Genomic DNA, 20011 nt, shown 5'->3' with positions numbered 1-20011 from the left:
AGTCAGTCCTCTCAAATGCTGCTTCTGCTTTATCAACTAAGTTTATGTCATATTCTAAATCCTTTGTTGTCAGTTCGTCACAGCATCTTCACCAGGAGTAGATTCTATCTCACGAAACCACTTTCTTTGCTCACCCGTAAGAAGCAACTCCTCATCTGTTCAAGTTTTATCATGAGATTGCTGTAAGTCAGTCACATCTTCAGGCTCCACTTCTAATGCTAGTTCTCTTGCTATTTCTACTACATCTGCAGTGACTTCCTCCACTGAAGTCTTGAACCCCTCAAAGTCATCCATGAGGATTGGTCAACTTCTTCCAAACTCCTGTTAATGTTGACATTTTGACTCCTTCCCATGAATCACAGTGTTCCTAATGGCACCTAGAATGGTGAGTCCTTTCCAGGAGGCTTTCAATTGACTTTGCCCAGATCCAACTGAGGAATCACTATCTTTGGCAGCTATAACCTTATGAAATGTATCTCTTACAAAATGTGACTTGAAAGTTGAAATTACTCGAACCATGGGCTGCAGAATGGATGTTGTGTTAGTAAGCATGAAAACAATATTAATCTTGTACATCTCCATCAGGGCTCTTGGGTGACTAGGTACATTGTCAATGACCAGTACTATTTTGAAATGAATCTTTTTTTCTGAACAGTATGTCTCAACAGTGGGCTTAATATATTCAGTTAACCACTTATAAATAGATGTGCTATCATCCAGGCTTTTTTGCTCCATTTATAGAACACAGGCAGAGTAGATTTAGCATAACCTAAAGGGCCCTAAAATTTTCAGAATGATAAATGAGCACTGGCTTCCACTTAAAGTCACCAGCTGTATTAGCCCCTAACAAGATAGTCAGCCTTTATGTCTTTGAAGTTTTGAAGCCAGGCATTGACTTCTCCTTTCCAGCTGTGAAAGTCCTAGATGGCATCTTCTTCCAATAGAAGGCTGTTTTGTCTACACTGAAAATTTGCTGTTTAGTGTAGGTACCTTAATTGATGATCTTAGCTAGATCTTCTGGATAACTTGCTGCAGCTTCTACATTCAGCCCTTGCTGCTTCACCTCACACTTCTATGTTATGGAGATAGTTTCTTTCCTGAAACCTCATGAGCCAAACTCTGCTATCTTCAAACTTTTCTTCTGTAACACCCTCACCTTTCTCAGCTGTCACAGAATTGAAGAGATAGGGCCTTCCTCTGGATTAGGCTTCGGCTTATGGGAAGTCGTCCTGGTTTGGTCTTCTATCCCAACCACTAAAACTTTCTTCTTATCAGTAGTAAGGCTGTTTCACTTTCTTATCATTTGCATATTCACTGGAGTAGCACACTTAACTTCCTTCAAGAGCTTCTGCTTTGCATCCACAGCTTGGCTAACTGTTTGGTGCAAGAGGCCTAGGTTTTCATCTACTCAGCTTTTGACATGCCTTCCTCACTAAGCTCAATCATTTCCAGTTTCTGATTCAAAGTGAAGATAGGCAATGCTTACTTTCACTTGAGCACTTAGAGCCCATTTTAGGGTTATTAATTGGCCTAATTTCAATATTGCTGTGTCTCAGGAAATAGGGAGGCCCGAGGAGAGGGACAGAGATGGGGCAATGGCCAGTCAGTGGAGCAGTCAGAACACACACATTTATTAAGTTCGCTGTCTTAATGGACAGGATTCCTGGCACCCTCAAACAATCACAATACTAACATCAAAGATCACTGGTCACAGATCACCATAACAAATATAATAATGAAAAAGTTTGAAATACTGTGAGAATTATCAAAACATGACACAGAGACACGATTAAGCAAATGTTGTTGGAAAAGTGGTACCAAGAGACTTGCTCGAGGCAGGGTTACCACAAAACTTCAATTTGTAAAACATGCAATATCCATAAAGTGCAATAAAGCAAAGTGCAATAAAACAACGTAACCCTATAATGTGTTTCAAACAATTGCATTCATTGTTATTTACCATCTCTGCTCCCCTTATTGTAGAGAATTCAGAACAATACACTACAGACAATTACGGTATATTTGGTGCTAATAGATTTTCATGAAGGTTTCTGAAAACCTAACTACAATTTCATTCATAGCTTTATTTCTATAACAAAAGATGCTGAAAATTTCAAACAACCAACTAAAAATTATAACCACAATATAACTGTCCACGTGCCAGAAACTGTGCTAAACTTTTTGAATGCAAATCTCATTTAACGTATACAATAGCCATGTTAGGTGAGTATTACTATTATTCCTATTTTATAGATAAAGAAAATGAAGTTTGGAGACATTAAGTAATTTGTCTAAAATCCAGTTAGTAAATGGTAGAGTCAGGATTTGTACTCAGGTCTATCTAACTCTGAAGCCCATGCTATTAACCACTATCTTTAATATCTGACAGACCATCATGTTAAACAATGGCTCTCAACAAAAGTGTACCGCCTTCCTGAAGGGTTTGGAGATGATGGGGGTAGGAGAACAAGAAGAACTATCCTGCCCAGATGCCAATAGAATTAAGCCCCACTGAAAAAATACTGATTTAGAAGTATTCTCCTTAATCTGCATACCTCCAGATATAAAAATTAGGACTATTTTGATTATTTTAAGAAACTTCTTCCTTTCAAAAATTTTAAATTATTTACATGTTTCATTAATTCACATTGCTTTTCTCATCAACTTTGCAGGAAAAAATGATGCTTTGCCTTATATAAAAAGTTGAATTATACCAATTCTCTAAACATTGTCATAATTATTTTAAAATTAAAAAATAAAATGGGTGGTACCAAAGTGATTTGTGAACAAACCTGAACGTATGAGTGACAATATATGTACTCTTTAAAGGAGCCTCTACATACAGGGATAAACAAAGGTTTTTTAAAAAATAAGGGGCAAAAAGGGGCAGAGAGAGGCATTAAAAAGTTGTATTAGGAAACTTTTGGGGATAACGGATATGTTCACTCTCATGATTGTAGTGAAGGTTCAAGGTCCGTACATAGGTCAAAACTGATCAAATTATACACTTTAAATATGTGCAGTTTATTGTTTGTCAATTATACATCAATACAACTATTTTTAATATAAAAATTAATTTCTGGAGCCTAAAAAGTAAAAGAATATTCTAAGTATTGTCTCCAAACAGTCCCACAAAGCCTGAGATGTAATACAGATGGAAGGTTAAAGGAAATAAAGTGACTGATTCACAATTTCCTTCTTAAACTGGGTACAGAACTGCAGAAATTAAGTAGTAAAAATACTAATATTCCAAAATACAGAAGAGAGGGATCTCCTTGCTGGAGTCCCTTTTCCTAATTCAGATCAACAGCATGCACTGAAGCAGGGCTGGGTGAGAAACCACAGTCAACACCATGCAGACATCCAGTCCCAGAAGTCACCCACTGGCCACACAGAGCCCACATATTATACATCACTGGCATGCTGGGTTTGGTCCTCACTGTGTTTAAAAAATATCTTTTTTAATTAGTTACCAACCTTTAAAAATTTAGATTTTATCCCCAAATCTTTTTTACTTTTCTTGGAAGATCTGGTAAAACCCTAGGCCCATGTTTCCAACCTGGTCTCAGGCCAAGCACTCTGGTCAGCCACAGGCCCCAAGACTCAGTGTCCATTCTGTCTTGTCCCTGGCAGCTTGACCCACTTACATTACCCAACCAGGTCTTCACAGACTTTTGAGTTTGCAGTCCTTACCCTAAGGCTATAAAGATTTTCTCTGATGAATGTTTTGTTTTGTTTTGATACTATCTACAGGCTTACCCCCACATTAAAGAGAACAGCCCTTAATTAGAGGTGCAATTCTTACTCCAAAGGGTAGGGAACTCAGCAGAAAGTGGCAGCAAACAAGAAACTAGACTTAGCCATACCCATCCGTGAAGTAGAGGCCAGGCCAGAATAAAAACAAATCCTGGAAACTGGTTCTTATGGCACTAGTTTCAACAAATTCAGTGAAGAAACTTCTGACATAAAATTTGTCTCTTGGAGATCTTCCCCAGAGTCTCCCAACACACACACATACATACATACACACACACACACACACACACACATACATACACACACAGACCCAACTTCCTACCTTTCTGCTCCCCAACTCTGCTAGGTCACTGAAATGGTAACAGGAATCTCTATTATCCTGCTTGCAACTTAAGATAAAAGAAAAATTCTTTTTTTTTTTTTTTAACCTGGTGAAAAGGGAAAGTTCCCAAGGAATAATCACACAAATTATTACAGGACAAAAGGGGTCAGAAACCTATTCTCATTCAATGAATAAACAACCAACGTTTTAATCATTACATATCAGAAGCATTAATATTAAAGTCAGGAAGAAGACAAAGAGAGCTGTTATTACTATTAACATTTTTCTACTCAGTTCATAAATAGTAGGGAGAAATATTACAAAGAAGGCAACAAAAAACTCCTCATTTGCAGATAACCTCACTCTACCTAGAAGACACAAGAGAAATCACTGAAAAATTATGAAAATTAACAGGAGAATTCAATAAGATGACTGAATGGTTACAAAATTAATATACAAAAATTAGCAGTTCTTTTATATGTCAATAATAATCATAGAAGAAATAAGATGAATAAAAATTCAAACACAATAGCAAACAAAATTTTTAAATACTCAGGAACAAAATTAATAAAAGATGCTAGTAAGGTCATGTTATCCTAGAGCAAGAGATGCCTTAAAAGTTTATGAACTGTCCCATCACTAGCTTAGAGAGTGGGGCTAGAATCCACCACAAGAAATTGACTCTATACCTCTGAACCCTCACATGAGCTCCCCTGTCAAAGCTTAGCTGATATACGACCCAAGAGGAATCATGGCTTCTCCTCCCAGTGACAATCTAGATCTGATCAAGGCCTGCATTTCCCTAGCCTCTAGATCTGAATCATAGGAATAAGCTCAAAACTGTTCTCATTTCTCAGATTTCATATAGGAAACAGCTAATCAGCAGAGAATCAGGATTCACCACTTTTTCACGGATCAGATAAAATGTCAAGTAGAGAAAACTTACTTATTCTCTAAGAACAGTATTTCAAGGAACTCTTAAAGAGCTTTTGGCAGAGAACCTTACCAAATGTATGTGTGGAAATAAATGAGTACATAGACCTTTTACATTATTACTACTGAATAGAATCAAAAGAAAGAATGTTTTGGAAGTATTTATATTATTAAGAAATTCCCAGTGAATACAGTCCTCAATATTTCAGAATTTGTGATTATTTGACTATGGTTTGGTTTCTGGATTATCTTTCCACTCTCTGGACAAAAGTAGTTTCCTAAGAAAATTAATAGTGTAAGCAAATGGTTTGAAGCACCACAGAAGCATCTGTTTACATTCAGATAATTAATATGCTAACAACTCTTATTATTAAATTGAAGCAGTTCACCTAAGGACTTTTGTAGATAATACTTCATTAGCCTAATTATAATGAGTATATATAGCTGAAGTAATAAAATGGACATCTGTTTTAAAACATTCTTCAATTTAAGCCTTCTACTAAATCAAACTAGCTTTCATACATTACTTTCAATTACTGAGGTTTTCGTGGGGGGGGGGAACAAAAAAAAAACCCCATTGAAATAGAAAATAAAATTTTCTTACCTTTGAAGTTCTCCATTCCCAGCCATCGCCTATCTTCTGTGAATGTTTAATGAATTCTGCACAATAATGCTGGAACGTTTCTTCTCCAAAGAACTCATCTTCTTCCATACTAAATAACAACTGAAACATAAAAACTATTAGCATCAGCTGTGGAATGAATACTAAAAAGAATTCAGCTAATTCACTTATTTCTTTAAACAAACAAAAATTTGGGATGTATATTGGAAAATAACCTCAGAGCCACTCCAAAAAAAAAAGTGTTTTGTTTTCATCTTTCTCACCCTATCCCCCTTTTTTAATCAGGAAGAAAATGTGATCAACATGAAAACCCAGGGACTTCCCTGGTGGCACAGGGGTTGGGAATCCGCCTGCCAATGCAGGGGACACGGGTTCAAGCCCTGGTCCGGGAGGATCCCACATGCAGCAGACCAACTAAGCCTGTGCACCACAACTACTGAGCCTGTGATCTAGAGCCCGCACTACTGAAGCCCACGTGCCTAGAGCCCGTGCTCCGCAACAAGAGAAGCCACCGCAATGAGAAGCCCACGCACTGCAACGAAGAGTAGCCCCTGCTCACGCAACTAGAGAAAGCCCGTGCACAGCAACGAAGACCCAATGTATCCAAAAATAAATAAATAAATAAATTTATTTTTTTTTTAAAAAAAAAACATGAAAACCCAAAACCTAGCTTTGTATTGATAACAAATACGTATCTATGGTTCAAAAAGTTTAGTTTGTCCATAAATTAACTTTCAAGTGTTCATTATCTCACTTCTTCTAAGCTAATGCTTCCAAACAACCTCCTCACGCTTCCTTCTCTATCTCCTACCTTAGCTCTTATATAGGCAGCATCACAGTGATTAGTGGAGCTGGGCTGTTCTTCACACCTTATATTAGAGTTCAACTCACTAACAAAAGATGTTCTAAAGCCTGAAAGTATTTGTTTTGCAAGGTGTAAGGTGATGATCACCTAATTAATTACCTACTTTATTGAGTTTACAAATGTGCCAAAATCAAGGATTACCCACATATTTGTTATATAAATCTATCTAAAACATGAAACATTGTTTATAGAAAGAAAATTTAAGAGCAGCTGGAAGGAAACTCAGATTATATAGTTCAAGTCTCTTGATGAGAAAAGTTGGACCAAGTGAATTCCCACATTCTCCTCATTAGTGATAAGCATCATCAGGACAATTAGCACTTGTTAACTGCTTACTATGTCAGGTGCTTATGCTAGACACTTCACATTCCCATTTAATCCTCACAAAACCCAAAGGCTGCTGTTATCCTCATTCCTCAAATGAAAAAGAGTAAGTAATCTGCTCAAGAATACAAATGAGGAAAAGTTCAAACCCCAGTTTGGCTCCAGGGCCAATGATCTGTCTATACTAGCTGATTCTCAGTCCAGTGTTCTTTCTGAATATTCAAATTTAGTATGACCTACATAAGAATTTGTTCACTCATCCAACAAATACATATTGTATGTAAGTAGTAGGCACTGTGCATAGGTAAAGGTTAGATACACAAAAATGAAAAAGTGTATAGTTCTTGCCTTATAAGAACTTATCTTGAATGAAGCATTGTAGGATGTTGAGCAGCATTCCTGGTCTCTATCCACTGGGATGCCAGTAGCGTCCCTTTCCCCAGTTGTGACAACCAAAAATGTCTCCAGACATTGCCAAAGGTTACCTGGGGGACAGTCACTCTACAGCTGCTTACTTCTCTGTCCTTCGTGGTTGCAGAAGCGTTTACCCACCTGGCAAACTCATACACATTCTTCAGGTGTCCCTCCAGGATGCTTCCATCAAGATGTACCTTGTTTCTCCCACTAAACCATGAACATCTTGAGGACAAGATTCGAGTCTAATTCATCTTGGTACCCCCAGCACCCAGCTTAGTGCCTGGCTCTAGACTGAACCTGATAAACATTTGTTGGATGAATGAATAAGTAAATGAAGTATGAACTGTAAAAAAAAAAAGAACTTATCTTGCAATGAAGGGAGATAACCAGTAACAATAATTACAGCAGAAACTCTCTTATAAGACCAACCTCCATTCAACTTGCCAGATTAACTGACACAGCATCTATTCCCTCTGTAAAACAATGACTGATGTCTACAGCATGCTTTTTATGAAGCATCTCTGCTCCTATCAGTTGAGTGTACTTTCACAAACCATATTCATGTATCATAAATACATACTTTAATTAAATGCAACACAAACCAAACCAATAAAATGTAAGTAAAAAAGAAACACAACTGTTATTTCTAAGACGTAGACTTTATAAAGACTTGGAAAGACTACAAAGGTAAGTCTTCATAAGAAAAAACAAACTACTATTGAACTAGTTATAGACAATACAACTGAAAAGACTGGCTGAGGGGGAAAAAAATCATACAAATCAAGGATTATGCACTCAGATTGCGGCACAAGTGGCTTGAGTTCTTTCTTTTAAACCAAAACTAGAAATTTACAGGATGCATTCCAGGTTCAGTATAATTAAGAATGAACAATGAATTCCAATCAAGTACCCATACTCAAAGAAAATGCATTGGTCATACATGAGAAAATTTGCAAATGAATGTTTATATGTTTTAAGTTGAAATAAAATGTTTTAAGTACAAATGTATTTTTTTAACTCTAGCTTTAGTCAGATTTCTCAATTAACAGCTCAATTCTTAATTCTGACAGCAATGCAAAAGAGGACTTCGAGTTAAAGTATATACAATGGAGTGATGCACAGATTATGGTAGGCACAAGAAGAGTTCCTTACAAAGAGGGGATGGTGTGGGAAAGTGTCTGGGGTGAGGGTGGAGATGAACCTTTAAGGTTAAGTAGTAGTTTTTGCAGGGCAAATTGTCAGTGAGTGAAGCACAGGGTTAGAATAGTGGTCCAAGCGGGGAGGACAGTGTGAACCAAGGTAAGTAAGGGTGTACAGAACCGCAAGTTTGATGTCACCAACATGATAAAGAGAGTATAGTAAGACAGAGATAGTCAAATCCCATGCAAGTTAAATCTGTCTGCCCTCACTAGTGGAGGAGAAATGGATGGGAAGGGCCTCAAAGATACCAGATAGAATAGTGATGAACTTCCTGAAAGGTCACTTGTGTGCCATGCCAGAGTTTGGACTGTCTCCACAGGAAACAGAGAATCAGACGTTGGAGCTGAAAAGGTCAGAATAGTAAATCATCGGTGGTTCTGTGGAAGATGGATCTGAAGGGTACAGCCTGAGGGCAGGGAGGAGAGTTAGAAGCTGTTGCTGGATGAGAGGTCATGAGGATCTAAAGCCAGGCAATGAAATGGAAATGAAATGGAAAGAATATGCATCTTAAGTTATGGAGGCAAGCTAAAATGAACTTAAGAGATTTGCAAGTCATCTGTTTAAAAGAGACAAATGAAACCATGAGGGTGAATACTGCCCAGCTGGAATGCATACAGCAAATTCTTAATAAGCCTTCTGGTGGGTCATGAAATTTTACACTAAATTTTGTATGTATATGCCTATCTATATTTTGGAAAGGAAAGATTCTATAATTTTCAACAGATTGTTTGAGGGGTCTTAACCAGAAAGTTAGGAACCTCTGTGCATAGTGAGAAGAGCAGTGGGTTGAGGAAGAAACCTTCAGAGCAGCAACATTTAAGGGACCTACTGAGGAAGAGGAATGAACAAAAGAGCTAGAGAATGAGTCAGGCATTAGGAGATCCTAGCAAGAGCAGTGCCACAGAGCCCAGGGAGTAGAGAATAGCTAACAAAGAACCAACAATGTCAAAAGAAAAAGAGAGGTCCATTAAGAAAAGGACTGAAAACATCCATGGAGCTTGAAAATGAAGCAGTCATTGATGCCTTAGTGAGCAGTTTCAGGAATGGTGGAGAGAGAAGCCAGATTGTGGTGGGCTGAGGAGAAAACTACAAGTGAGGAAATAAGTAAAAACTTTGTAGACTACTTTTCAAAAAATTTGATTGAAAAGTGATACAAATTGGTAACAGAAGCAGCACATAGGCTTAAGGGAGGATACTGTTTTTCCTAAGAAAGGGAGATATGAATATATGTTTAAGCTGAGCAAAGGGGGTTGGAGAGAGGTAAAAGTTGAAAATACCAAAGAGAGAAAGTGACTGATGAAGCAATATCCTAAAGGGGCTAGGAGGAGATGTGGTCATCAGCACAGGATGGATTTGAACAACACAATTAACACCTTGTCCCTTGCAATCAGAGGAAAGGCATTTGAGGATGAACATAAAAATTAGAGAAGTTTTTCAATGGCACCCCAAATTAAGGAAGACAAAGTCTGATGATCACAAGATTTTCAGATGCAGGGGTAGAGGATAATGATAAAAGCAGAGTGTTTGAGAAAGCGAGTATAGATTAGGAATTGATGGTGAAGAAGAAGAGAGGACAACATTTTAAGATGAGCAGGTACAAGTGAAGGCCCAGCACAGGTTGCGAGCCTGAATTTGCAGTGCAACACTCTGTGAGGTATTGTGGTTGCCTTCGGCAGTCCTCAGCTCCCGAAGTGTCAGAACAAGCAGAGAGGGCTGCAATGAATATGCATGCAAGTTGAGGTTTTGCTGGGTTGAGTCAGTGGAAGGATAAGGATGAACGAGGAAACAGAATATGCTAGTGAGAACAGCTCAGTGGTCCAGATTATGTAGAAAAAGAAAAGATGCCAAGAGAAGGTTAAAGGGGCTGGGAAAATATGGCAGTATCAAGAAATACTGCATATGAAAGAGGGTAAAGGACAACTGCAGTGAAAGGAGGGAAATGGAAGATGGGAAGACTATGAGATTTAGAAATGAGAAGGTCTCAGCTGTGGCCATGGAAATAAGTATATAAGGTAGCTTGGAGATGGAGGTCACTGGAGCTCAGGAGGTTTAAACAACTATAAGACGTGTAATGTTTACTGTCTTCCACATGGACACTGAAGTCAATTAGGATTATTCTGAGAGCTACTGGGAATGGAGAGCTCTTTAAAAAATATGTAAGTTAAACTAGGAGATTTAGAAATGACAAGGGGCAAACGGTAGAAGACAATAGAGCACAGAGGTGGTAAGTAATATGTGGTATATAATGCCAAGTCCATCAAGAATAATCACTAAAAACCAATACCTGTGTTCATGATAGCCAAACACAGCCTTGGATTCCTTCTCAAGATGACCCTCAAGGCAGCAACTACCAGTGATTAGGGACAGCATGTGAGAAAAAAGTCTACCTTGCCATACCTGGTAGAGCTGAATTTCATGAGCCTCAAAGGAGCAGGAATATTTACATGAGGCTGGAGAAGCAGTAACCTAAAGTTGGCTCTTCAGAAGTGGGGTTACCAGCAATCTCAGTACACTGAGCTTTGTAGAGTGGAAGAAAAAGCCTCCATTCAAAGAGTTTTTGGGTTTTGTTTGTTTGTTTGTTTGTTTTTTAAGTCAAGTTTCCTTTAAAACGAGTTAGTGGAAGCACTAACCTGTGCAGATGTTAACATCACGTAAGATACGTGTAGAAACATCCACACTGCATCCACTCACCACTCCCACCCTGGAGATTCACAATGCACATTTATATGGGGAAACTATTAACTCAGGGTTTCCCAACTCTTTTGACCACAAAATTCTTTTTCCTGGGAACACTTTTTAACATCTTACTCCACAGAATGTAGTAAAGGAAATAATGAATTAAGGGTTTAGACAAGTTTTTTTTGCTGTGGATGTGTGATCCTGAGATCACAATGGAGAGGAACAGGGGAACAGTGGGAGAACAAGTTTGGGAAGAGAAAGCACCAAGTACAAGAACCAAGTACAGAAGAGTCGATAAACTCTAGGGGCTTCTACAAAGGCAGTCAAATGTTTCAAGGTGTAAGTGAGATCTCCAGTTTACACAAAGAATTCTGGGTAACAAGGTGCTTCAGTGCAGATACAAGTTGAGAAAGTGACATCTAAGAAGTCTGTGACATCTAAGAAGTCTGTAAAAGAACAGAAGCTAACAGCAAAAGGAGGAGGTAAAGGGAACAGACTGTGCAAAAGCCTAAGAATGTAAGAGAAGGTCTAGTAATTGAAGAACTCTTGTCTGACTGAAATACAGAGGTAGAGGAAGGGTACTGAGAAAACCACAGTTGATGAAGACAAGACAGCCTTGTAGCCTGAGGGCTCTAAAGGGTTTTGAAATGGTAGTAAACTGAGCAGATTTGCATTCTGGTTTCCAAAAGGGACTACAGATCTAACCAGACTGAAGACCCCTTAAAAGGTCCTTACAATCATTTAGGAGAGACAAAATAATGCTAAACAGAGCCAAAGATTGGCAGTAGGGTAGAAGAGAGACGGATTCAAAAGATATTTTGATAGTGTAGTATACTCATCACAACAACTGGCTGACCTTGGTATGTAAGGGATTGAAGGGAGAAAAGGTTCAAGAAAGAGTCCTAGCTCTTGGCCTTAAGTGGTGGTCTACTGACTGAAACAGATCCCTCTAGGAAAAGCAGGTCTGGGGAGTGAGATGGGTTTAATGTAGCGCTACAGAGTTTGAGTTTGAAATACCTATGGAATACCCAGCAAAGAGATCTAGCAGGAATTTTGAGATGGATCTGGAACTCAAGAGGAAAGAGAAATCTGAGCTAGAAATATTGATTCTAAATCAGCATTTCATAGATAACAGAACACATTTGATCACTCAGGGAGAGGATAGAGAACGAGAATAGAAAGACCAAAACAAAGTGGTTAGAGAAATCATTTTTCCGACTATATGATGACTGTGACATATACTGAGAGATACTAAATCAAAGAAAAATTGAATTTAATTCATAAAGAATACTAATACATTTTGGAACATTCTATAAATTCCAAACAAACCCTCACTTAATAATAAAATTGAACTAAGTGAAAACACTCCATTCCCTAAGCCCTCCAGTTACTTGAGGTTTACTGAACTCTTCAAAATGTTAGTCGAAACATAAAATTTCACTCAATAGCCATAGTTTATCTAATTAACAGCACTGTGCCACTAGCAAGATGACTGAACATCAAAGCACTAATTAATATTTGGTTGAATACTTTTAAAATTATCTAAGGACCGGGCTTTGCTGAAGGATGTTACATACAATAATAAAAACACTTATGGCTTGATTACAAATTTAGGAATTATACTATATTAAAATGATATCCATCTCAATTCAAATCATCATAATATGGTATAATGAAATATCACTGAGTAATTATTGCCTCTTTGCTCAAGTTAGAATATTTCAACTCATTAAAAAGGAAAATATAATTCAATTAACATTTTTATATGTACTTTTCAAGTTGTAATACTCTGGTCCTTTACCAAGTTCCTAGACTAGTAGAGACAGAAATTAGAATCTTAAGAACTTTCTATTAAGAGATGGCTGAAATTATGGTCAAAAATGGAAATAACCACAACTGCAGCTTATTAAGCAATAATGGCAAGAATAATCCTTATTTTGCACATGGAAAACCTGAGACATGTGAACTGCCTATGTTTCCAGACTTAAGCTATCTTCAGACCAGAGGTGACAACAGAACACAGATGAACTCACAGTAAAAGACTACTTCCAATTCTCATCTTATCCTAAACAATGAACCTCTCATCTCTTATAAGGAAAAGTCAGAAATGAGTCAGAGCTCTTTCATGTCATAAGGTGTAAGCTGTTAATACATCTATTTTGCTTGAGTTTTCACACTTGCTGAACAGCTGTTTGTTTTTTTTTAAGCTCAAACAATCAAAACCTTATTTTAAGTGCTCCAACAGAGGCTAAAGATTGGAAAGGTAGAATAATTTTTTTTCCTCACCAAGTGAAAGAAGTCTTTCTAAACTATAGGTTAGCCCTAAAGTAGACAGTGTGAAGAAGCTTATTCTGCTGCTATTAAATATCTTTTCAGAAACGCGGCCCAACGAATTCTAACACTGTGTATATAATCATTGTTCAAATGATCCTTCTTAATTTTAAAAACAATTTTTTTCACTACAGCTCTCCACATTTTTTTTATAGGATTTTTAATCTAATGTGTGGGGAACTGATTCTTTGTTTTTGTTTGTTTTGTGCTTTTGGTCAGAGACATTTCTTTTGATGAATCTATAAATCAATATATATTAGAGTCATAACAAGACTAAAACACTTTAAGACATATAACTAAATTTCCCCAGAACTTAGATCATTTACAAAAATGTGATTATCACAGAACATATTGTACTATGCATACCTTTAAACATTAAAGATCTTTTTTTTTTTTTTGCAGTACGCGGGCCTCGCACTGTCGTGGCCTCTCCCGTTGCGGAGCACAGGCTCCGGACGCGCAGGCTCAGCGGCCATGGCTCATGGGCCCAGCCACTCCGTGGCATGTGAGATCTTCCCGGACCAGGTCACGAACCCGTGTACCCTGCATCGGCAGGCGGACTCTGAACCACTGCGCCACCAGGGAAGCCCTAAAGATCATTTTTAACTAATAAAAGTAGGCAACTTCCTTGCCTACTTGTACTTGTCCCTCCCTGCAGCAATTCTGCATTTTAACTTTAGATTTAGACTCTTTCCTAAAAAAACATGCAATTACTAGCAAGGGAAGTGAATTCAACCTATTATCTTTATGAGAACTTGGCTTGAATTAATTTAAATTAGTTAATCACTTACCTAGCAGGATCCTCGGGCAGTGGTCCTCAAATTTTAGAGAGTAAAGAAGCACCCAGGGTACAAATTTTAATGTGGAATCCTAGGCTCAGACCAGAAACTACCTGATTCTGAAGGCCCCAAAATAAGCATATGTAATTAGCACCAGAGATACTTTTGAGGAGGATTCATGCTAGAACACTGAGACAAAAGATAGATCATTTTAATGGGGGTATTAATGGGCCTGGATTTCAAGGCATTTGGCAGCCTGGGCAGGGCACAGCAGGTGTGACCCCAGTAATCCAATAAATAGCACAGGAAGCAGCAAAAGAAAGGAAGCTGGTTCAGGCTTGGCAGCAGTTGGCCAGCAGGCTCAGCACTCCTTCCTTGCCTTCCCACTGAAACACACATCTGAAATCAAACTTTAAACAGGATACAACATTGTACCTAAACTAGAATTGAGGGATGTGGGGTAGCTTTATTGGTAGCTGATGCTTGCTATGGCCTCTGCAGCAAAAGGTCCAGTTAGGAAGAGGGTAAGAAGGCATCTCACTCTCAATTCTGTATTTCCTTCAGAAAAAAAGAGGCTGCAGTGGCCCCGCAGCTTGGGGCTGAGGACAGAGTTCATGAGACCGTTTCCTTTCCTCAACCCCCACCATCTTCCAAGAGTTTAGGGAACATCTCCTTCAGTGGGACTTTATGCCATGGCATGCTGGAGCTGGATTATATCAAAGAGTCAATAGTTAAGTTTTCAGGAATTTGGGGAGCCAGTTGACATCATGTTGACAGCCTGAAATTGACCACAGTGGGAATATTTACACCAGAGAAATTGGCAAATGCCACAACTGGCTTCTAATACCCATTAGTAATTCTCTTTGAAGAACATTCTTTACCAATGATATAATGTTCATGGCCAGAAGTGGAAGGTGTCAGCAATAGGTAGCTGCGGGAACAGTATGAGCCCTCAGAAGAATAAGGTCTCACCACTAAACTCAAAAAACTATAAACCAGGCTTCCTGGTGGCGCAGTGGTTAAGAATCTGCCTGCCAACGCAGGGGACAAGGGTTCGAGCCCTGGTCCAGGAAGATCCTACATGACGTGGAGCAACTAAACCCGTGCACCACAACTACTGAGCCTGCGCTCTAAAGCCCACGAGCCACAACTACTGAAGCACATGTGCCACAACTACTGAAGCCTGCGCACCTAGAGCCCATGCTCTGCAACGAGAAGCCACAGCAATGAGAAGCCCGCACACTGCAACAAAGAGTAGCCCCCACTCACTGCAACTAGAGAAAGCCCACGTGCAGCAACAAAGACCCAAAACAGCCAAAAAAAAATAAAAATAAAATAAATTTATTAAAAAAAAAACTATAAACCACTTCAAATTACAGAAAAATACTCCCCTCATTAGAGACATAGGACTGAAAGATTAGACAATAGGAAAATAAGACCTCTCCTGAGTACAGAAAGATCTATCCTTCATAAATTGGGTTGTATCTATCAACATGCTCTCCAACCTAACACTGAGAAGAAGAGTCCCCAGCATCTAAGTGTAGTGAGGAGGATGAAGGTAGCTTACTCACTCTGACAAGAATGAGCAACAACATCCCTACACAAGTCCCTCTTCTGTCAAGGTAAGAAAACCAAAAACCTCAATAATAGCACAGGGCCAAGATGAAGCTTGTACACCATAAGAAAGAGGAGCACTGCCATAAAGAGGAAGAGAGAAAGCTTGCTCCTATAATGGGCTTACACTGGGAATCAGGAGAAAAACTTAGAAATTATCTAATTTACCAACTGAAAAAGAAAAAGGAAAAATAAAAACGCAGCCACTGAAAGCAAGAGATAAGAAGGAAAAAGACAGCTAATGTTAAAAAGGAAACTGAAGAAGAAAAAACTGGAAGGGAATTCAAACAAATAATATTGGGTTGGCCAAAAGGTTCGTTCGGGTTTTTCCATAAGATGTTATGCAAAAACCGGAACGAACTTGGGCCAACCCAATATTAGACAAACTCTATATAAGAGGCAAAAGAGAGAAGTACAGAAGCTGGAAAAGAATCTCATTAACATTTTAGCATATACACGTGAGGTGATCTCCAAACACGGAAGGAAAAGAACCAAGATGAAAACAATGCATACTGATTGATAGAAAGGACAAAGAACACAGATCCAACCTACAAATAACTGGCATTTCTGAATTGAAATCATAAGCAAACATACCATTGAAAAATTTTTCCTGATCTGGGTAAAAGAAAGATTAAAGAGATTTACTTCTATAAATTGACTGGACTCAGTATGTTTGAGAAAACTGCTAGAAGGAAACCTGTGCCTACAGGTAGTCTATGGAATATCTTTATTTAAAGAACAAAAAGGAAAACAAAAATGCAGGCAGAAAAAAACAGTTTATCTACAAAGGAACAAAAATCAGTGTAGCCTCAGCCATCTCTTCCACAGCAAGGAAAATCGGAAGATGATAGAGCAATGTCTAAACTGCTGAGGACCTGTGACTTACAATTTTATATCTTAGCACCTATAACAGAGTTAAGCACATGGTAAATATTAAGTAAAAATTGTAAGGAACAAAAGGAAAATTCAAAATTTTAAATGAATTTATTTTACATATCTCTACCTCTTTACAGCACCTTTCTTCAACTAAACTTTTAAGCCTATTCATCAATTGGATCTTTTCCCATTCAAACAACAGATTTATATGACATCTAATCTTTCTGATACCGGTGTCATTACTTTTATAAGAAGATTATCATTTTTTTACATAAACCAAGACTTCTCTGCATGCACATGAGAGAAATTGTTCCTCCGACAGTGATGATTTGAACTGATCCATCAGCTCAAACTCTTTTGCTGCCTTTGAACAGTGGGACTTGTAGAACTAACTCTAGTCAGCACATATGCTCATTAGACCAGAACCAGGAACTAAAGGCTTATGACCTTGGCCAAAGATATTCAACAAATAAGAAGGTACAAAAAGATCAACATTGTATCAGAGGTTATGGACTCAGTGCTGGTCTAAATAGTCTGAATATATGATAGAGCAATGTGTTTTTAAAATATATTACCAAGTGTCATTATTTTTTGGAAAAAAAAAAAAGCTGTTGGACTTTTTTGTAACGGAAGAGACAGTCCCTTTAAATTTTTCTTCTTGCAAAGTCTCCATTAAAGGCTAGATTAATGTGCCTTCTTATTTCCGCAAGCTTTTCATTCATTCACTCAGTACCTACAATATCCTAGCACTTGCTATGTGTGTGTCCTCAGAGGAAGAAGTGTCAAATTTTTTCTGGGAAAATCAGAGAAGACTCCAAAAAAACAGGGAGTCTGGAAAACGCAGAATTGAATTTTGAAATTTGAATAAGGGCCTACCAAGTGGAGACAAAAGCATGTCAAAAAGATGGAAGTGCTCCAGCAAGACAGGGCCTGAAAAGAATATGCTAGGTTAAAAGGAAAAAAAAAAAGGCAGTAGTTGAAGCATAGGTTGTATAAAGTATGGGCAGATAAGGTCCAATGGTTCCCAACATCAGGAGGAACCACTCTTGAAGGGGTTGTTTGGAAATGAGTAGGATCACACTGGGTTGTCACAAAGGGTGGGTGGAGGTTGTAGTCTGCTATTGCCATTTAGTGCTCAGGGACCAAGTATAAGCATCCTGCAATGTATGGAACAGTTCCATAAAAATGGCAGTTGAGCCCCCTTTGAGAAAAAATGAGAAGTAGGCTTAACAAGGTTGGAGAACTTAACCCTAGGGTTTCTTAGTATGACTTTGCATGCATATCTTTGAAATCTGTGATCACAATGTGCATTTCACTCACTAAATACTTCCAAGGAAGCTATGTTTTTCCTCAGCAAGTGATATGTTTCCTTCTTTCCTCTGACCATCATGAAACTCATAACTCAGTCTGTATCCCACCACTAACAATTATACAAATGGTCACAGTATATATTTGAGTATAATGCACCCCAACCTCACCTTTCTATTCAAGCTTCATATTTTCATGACTGATTTACCTTTATTTTGTATGTTTTTATATTATATATAGTTTATAATCTACTGTAAGTACTTTTAGAGCAAAATAGGGTATACATTTTAAAATATAAGCAACAGAAGTAAAATGGAAAACAGAAAATAGAAAACTAGATAGTAAGATAGGGAAAAAATATATCGAGCCCCCAGAATCATCCTGGGAGAACTTTAAGGGACTTTTTTAAAAGATTATAATATATGATCTTTGCCCTCAACAGATCAAATTTATAAGAAAAGATTCAAACTGAAAAGAACATTAGACAATAAAAGACAGTAAAAATTAGTGATAAATTGTACAACCACTGTCTAAAGAATTACTATGGATTAAATAATCATTACAATAGCATGTATTCAGCTCTTACTATGTACCAAAACTATAGTAACTTGTTAAATCCTCACAGCAACCCTATGAGGTAGTCACTGTGATTTTCGCCATTTTACAGATGAGGAAATTGGGACAGAGAGGTTAAGCAATTTGTCCAAGGTAACAGCTGTTAAATGTGGCAGTTTGACCTAAGGCAGTCAGTCTGGCACCAGAGCCTCTGCTCTAGAAGAGTTACATTTCAGATAATCCTAGAAGTATAAAAGGATACTGAAAGGCAGAGATGCTACAAAAAATGATGAAGAGTGGGGGCAGTCAGTGAATCTAGGAACAGGTTGAAATGAGGCAGAGTAGACAGGTAAAGAGCCTAAATAGAGAGTGTTAGGAATATTAAGGAATATAGGAATACTGGGGGTGGGAAGGGGGAGTGGAGCAGTTTCTAAATCACCTTAAAACTCTAAAGAGATTCTATTTAAAACAGAGGACAACAGGAAACTATTGTAAGTTCTTGAACTCAGAAGAGATGATTAAAAAGTTTTTCTCGAAAAGCTATTACATGACAGTGATATGAAATAACCCTAACTTCAAAGCTAAATTCATATTAGTAAATACTCTTTCTGGGTCCTATAAACCTACAAGTTCAATAAGGCCTGGGGTGCCAGGTACATTAGAGGAGCCTCTGGGTCTACATCGTTTTCAGCTGCCTCTCCCTAATCTGGATGCTTTTACATAGGGTTTCTTCTCTGTTTCCCTATTTTCCAGTTGTTTTATACCCAGCTGCACTTGGCCCCTGAAAACATTTGTTAATCACCAAATAATCTCTAGGGCATTCTGTTGTTGTTATGGTTCCCTGAGCATGTTTATGTTTCAAACACTGCCTCTAGGGTCCCAAAGGGTCTCTAGGCTTCAAAGATATTAATAACCAAATCAAGCCCAGTCTTAAGGAAACTACTTAGATAAACTTTACCCTACTTGTTTTTCCTAAGGGGTTGCTTATCATTCTCAGAAACTTAAAAGCATAATCTTGTAACATTCTATTGTATATCCAATGAATCCAGTTTAGAACCAGTGAAAAGACTGTTTCCACTAGTTTCAAGTAAAATATCAATTTTTAAACCTTGTAATTGCAAAACTTTAATTTGACTTTCTCAATACTCAACTTTTTTTTTTTTGGCCAAGTTTTCATTTTGTAAATGTCTCCTCTTGTCCATATTTGACCCTTCAGAAGCAAGGAGGATTCTATGCAGGATTCTAATAATGTAATTGAACACTACATAGGGCCTATGTCTTCCACTTCTGAAAAGTTTAAACTAAGCTTTCGCCACTTAAGAGTGAGGCCACTGTCGAAGTGTCATTTTTGAAACGTTATAAACATGATTCATACAAAGTGAGCCTGTGGCAAAGATTTACTGAACTCATAATGAAGGAGCAAGCTCAAC

At 38.0% G+C, this 20011-nt stretch overlaps 1 protein-coding gene across 5 annotated transcripts in view; it reads right to left on the bottom strand.

The window, feature by feature from the left end:
* Nucleotides 1-20011, bottom strand: part of ATG10 (autophagy related 10) — a 222941-nt gene that overhangs the window by 202149 nt on the left and 781 nt on the right. For all 5 annotated transcript variants that reach the window (XR_013827657.1, XR_013827658.1, XM_079917357.1 and 2 more), the window contains exon 2: nt 5616-5735. Coding sequence is in view for 3 of the 5 variants with exons in the window: in XM_079917357.1 (XP_079773483.1) it covers nt 5616-5723 (108 nt within the window). In the remaining 2 variants the exon portion in view is untranslated. The remainder of the gene's footprint in view (nt 1-5615; nt 5736-20011) is intronic.

This window comes from Stenella coeruleoalba (assembly GCF_951394435.1).
Source record: "Stenella coeruleoalba genome assembly, chromosome: 3".
NCBI lineage: Eukaryota > Metazoa > Chordata > Mammalia > Artiodactyla > Delphinidae > Stenella > Stenella coeruleoalba.
This window is presented reverse-complemented; position numbering and strand designations above follow the sequence as displayed.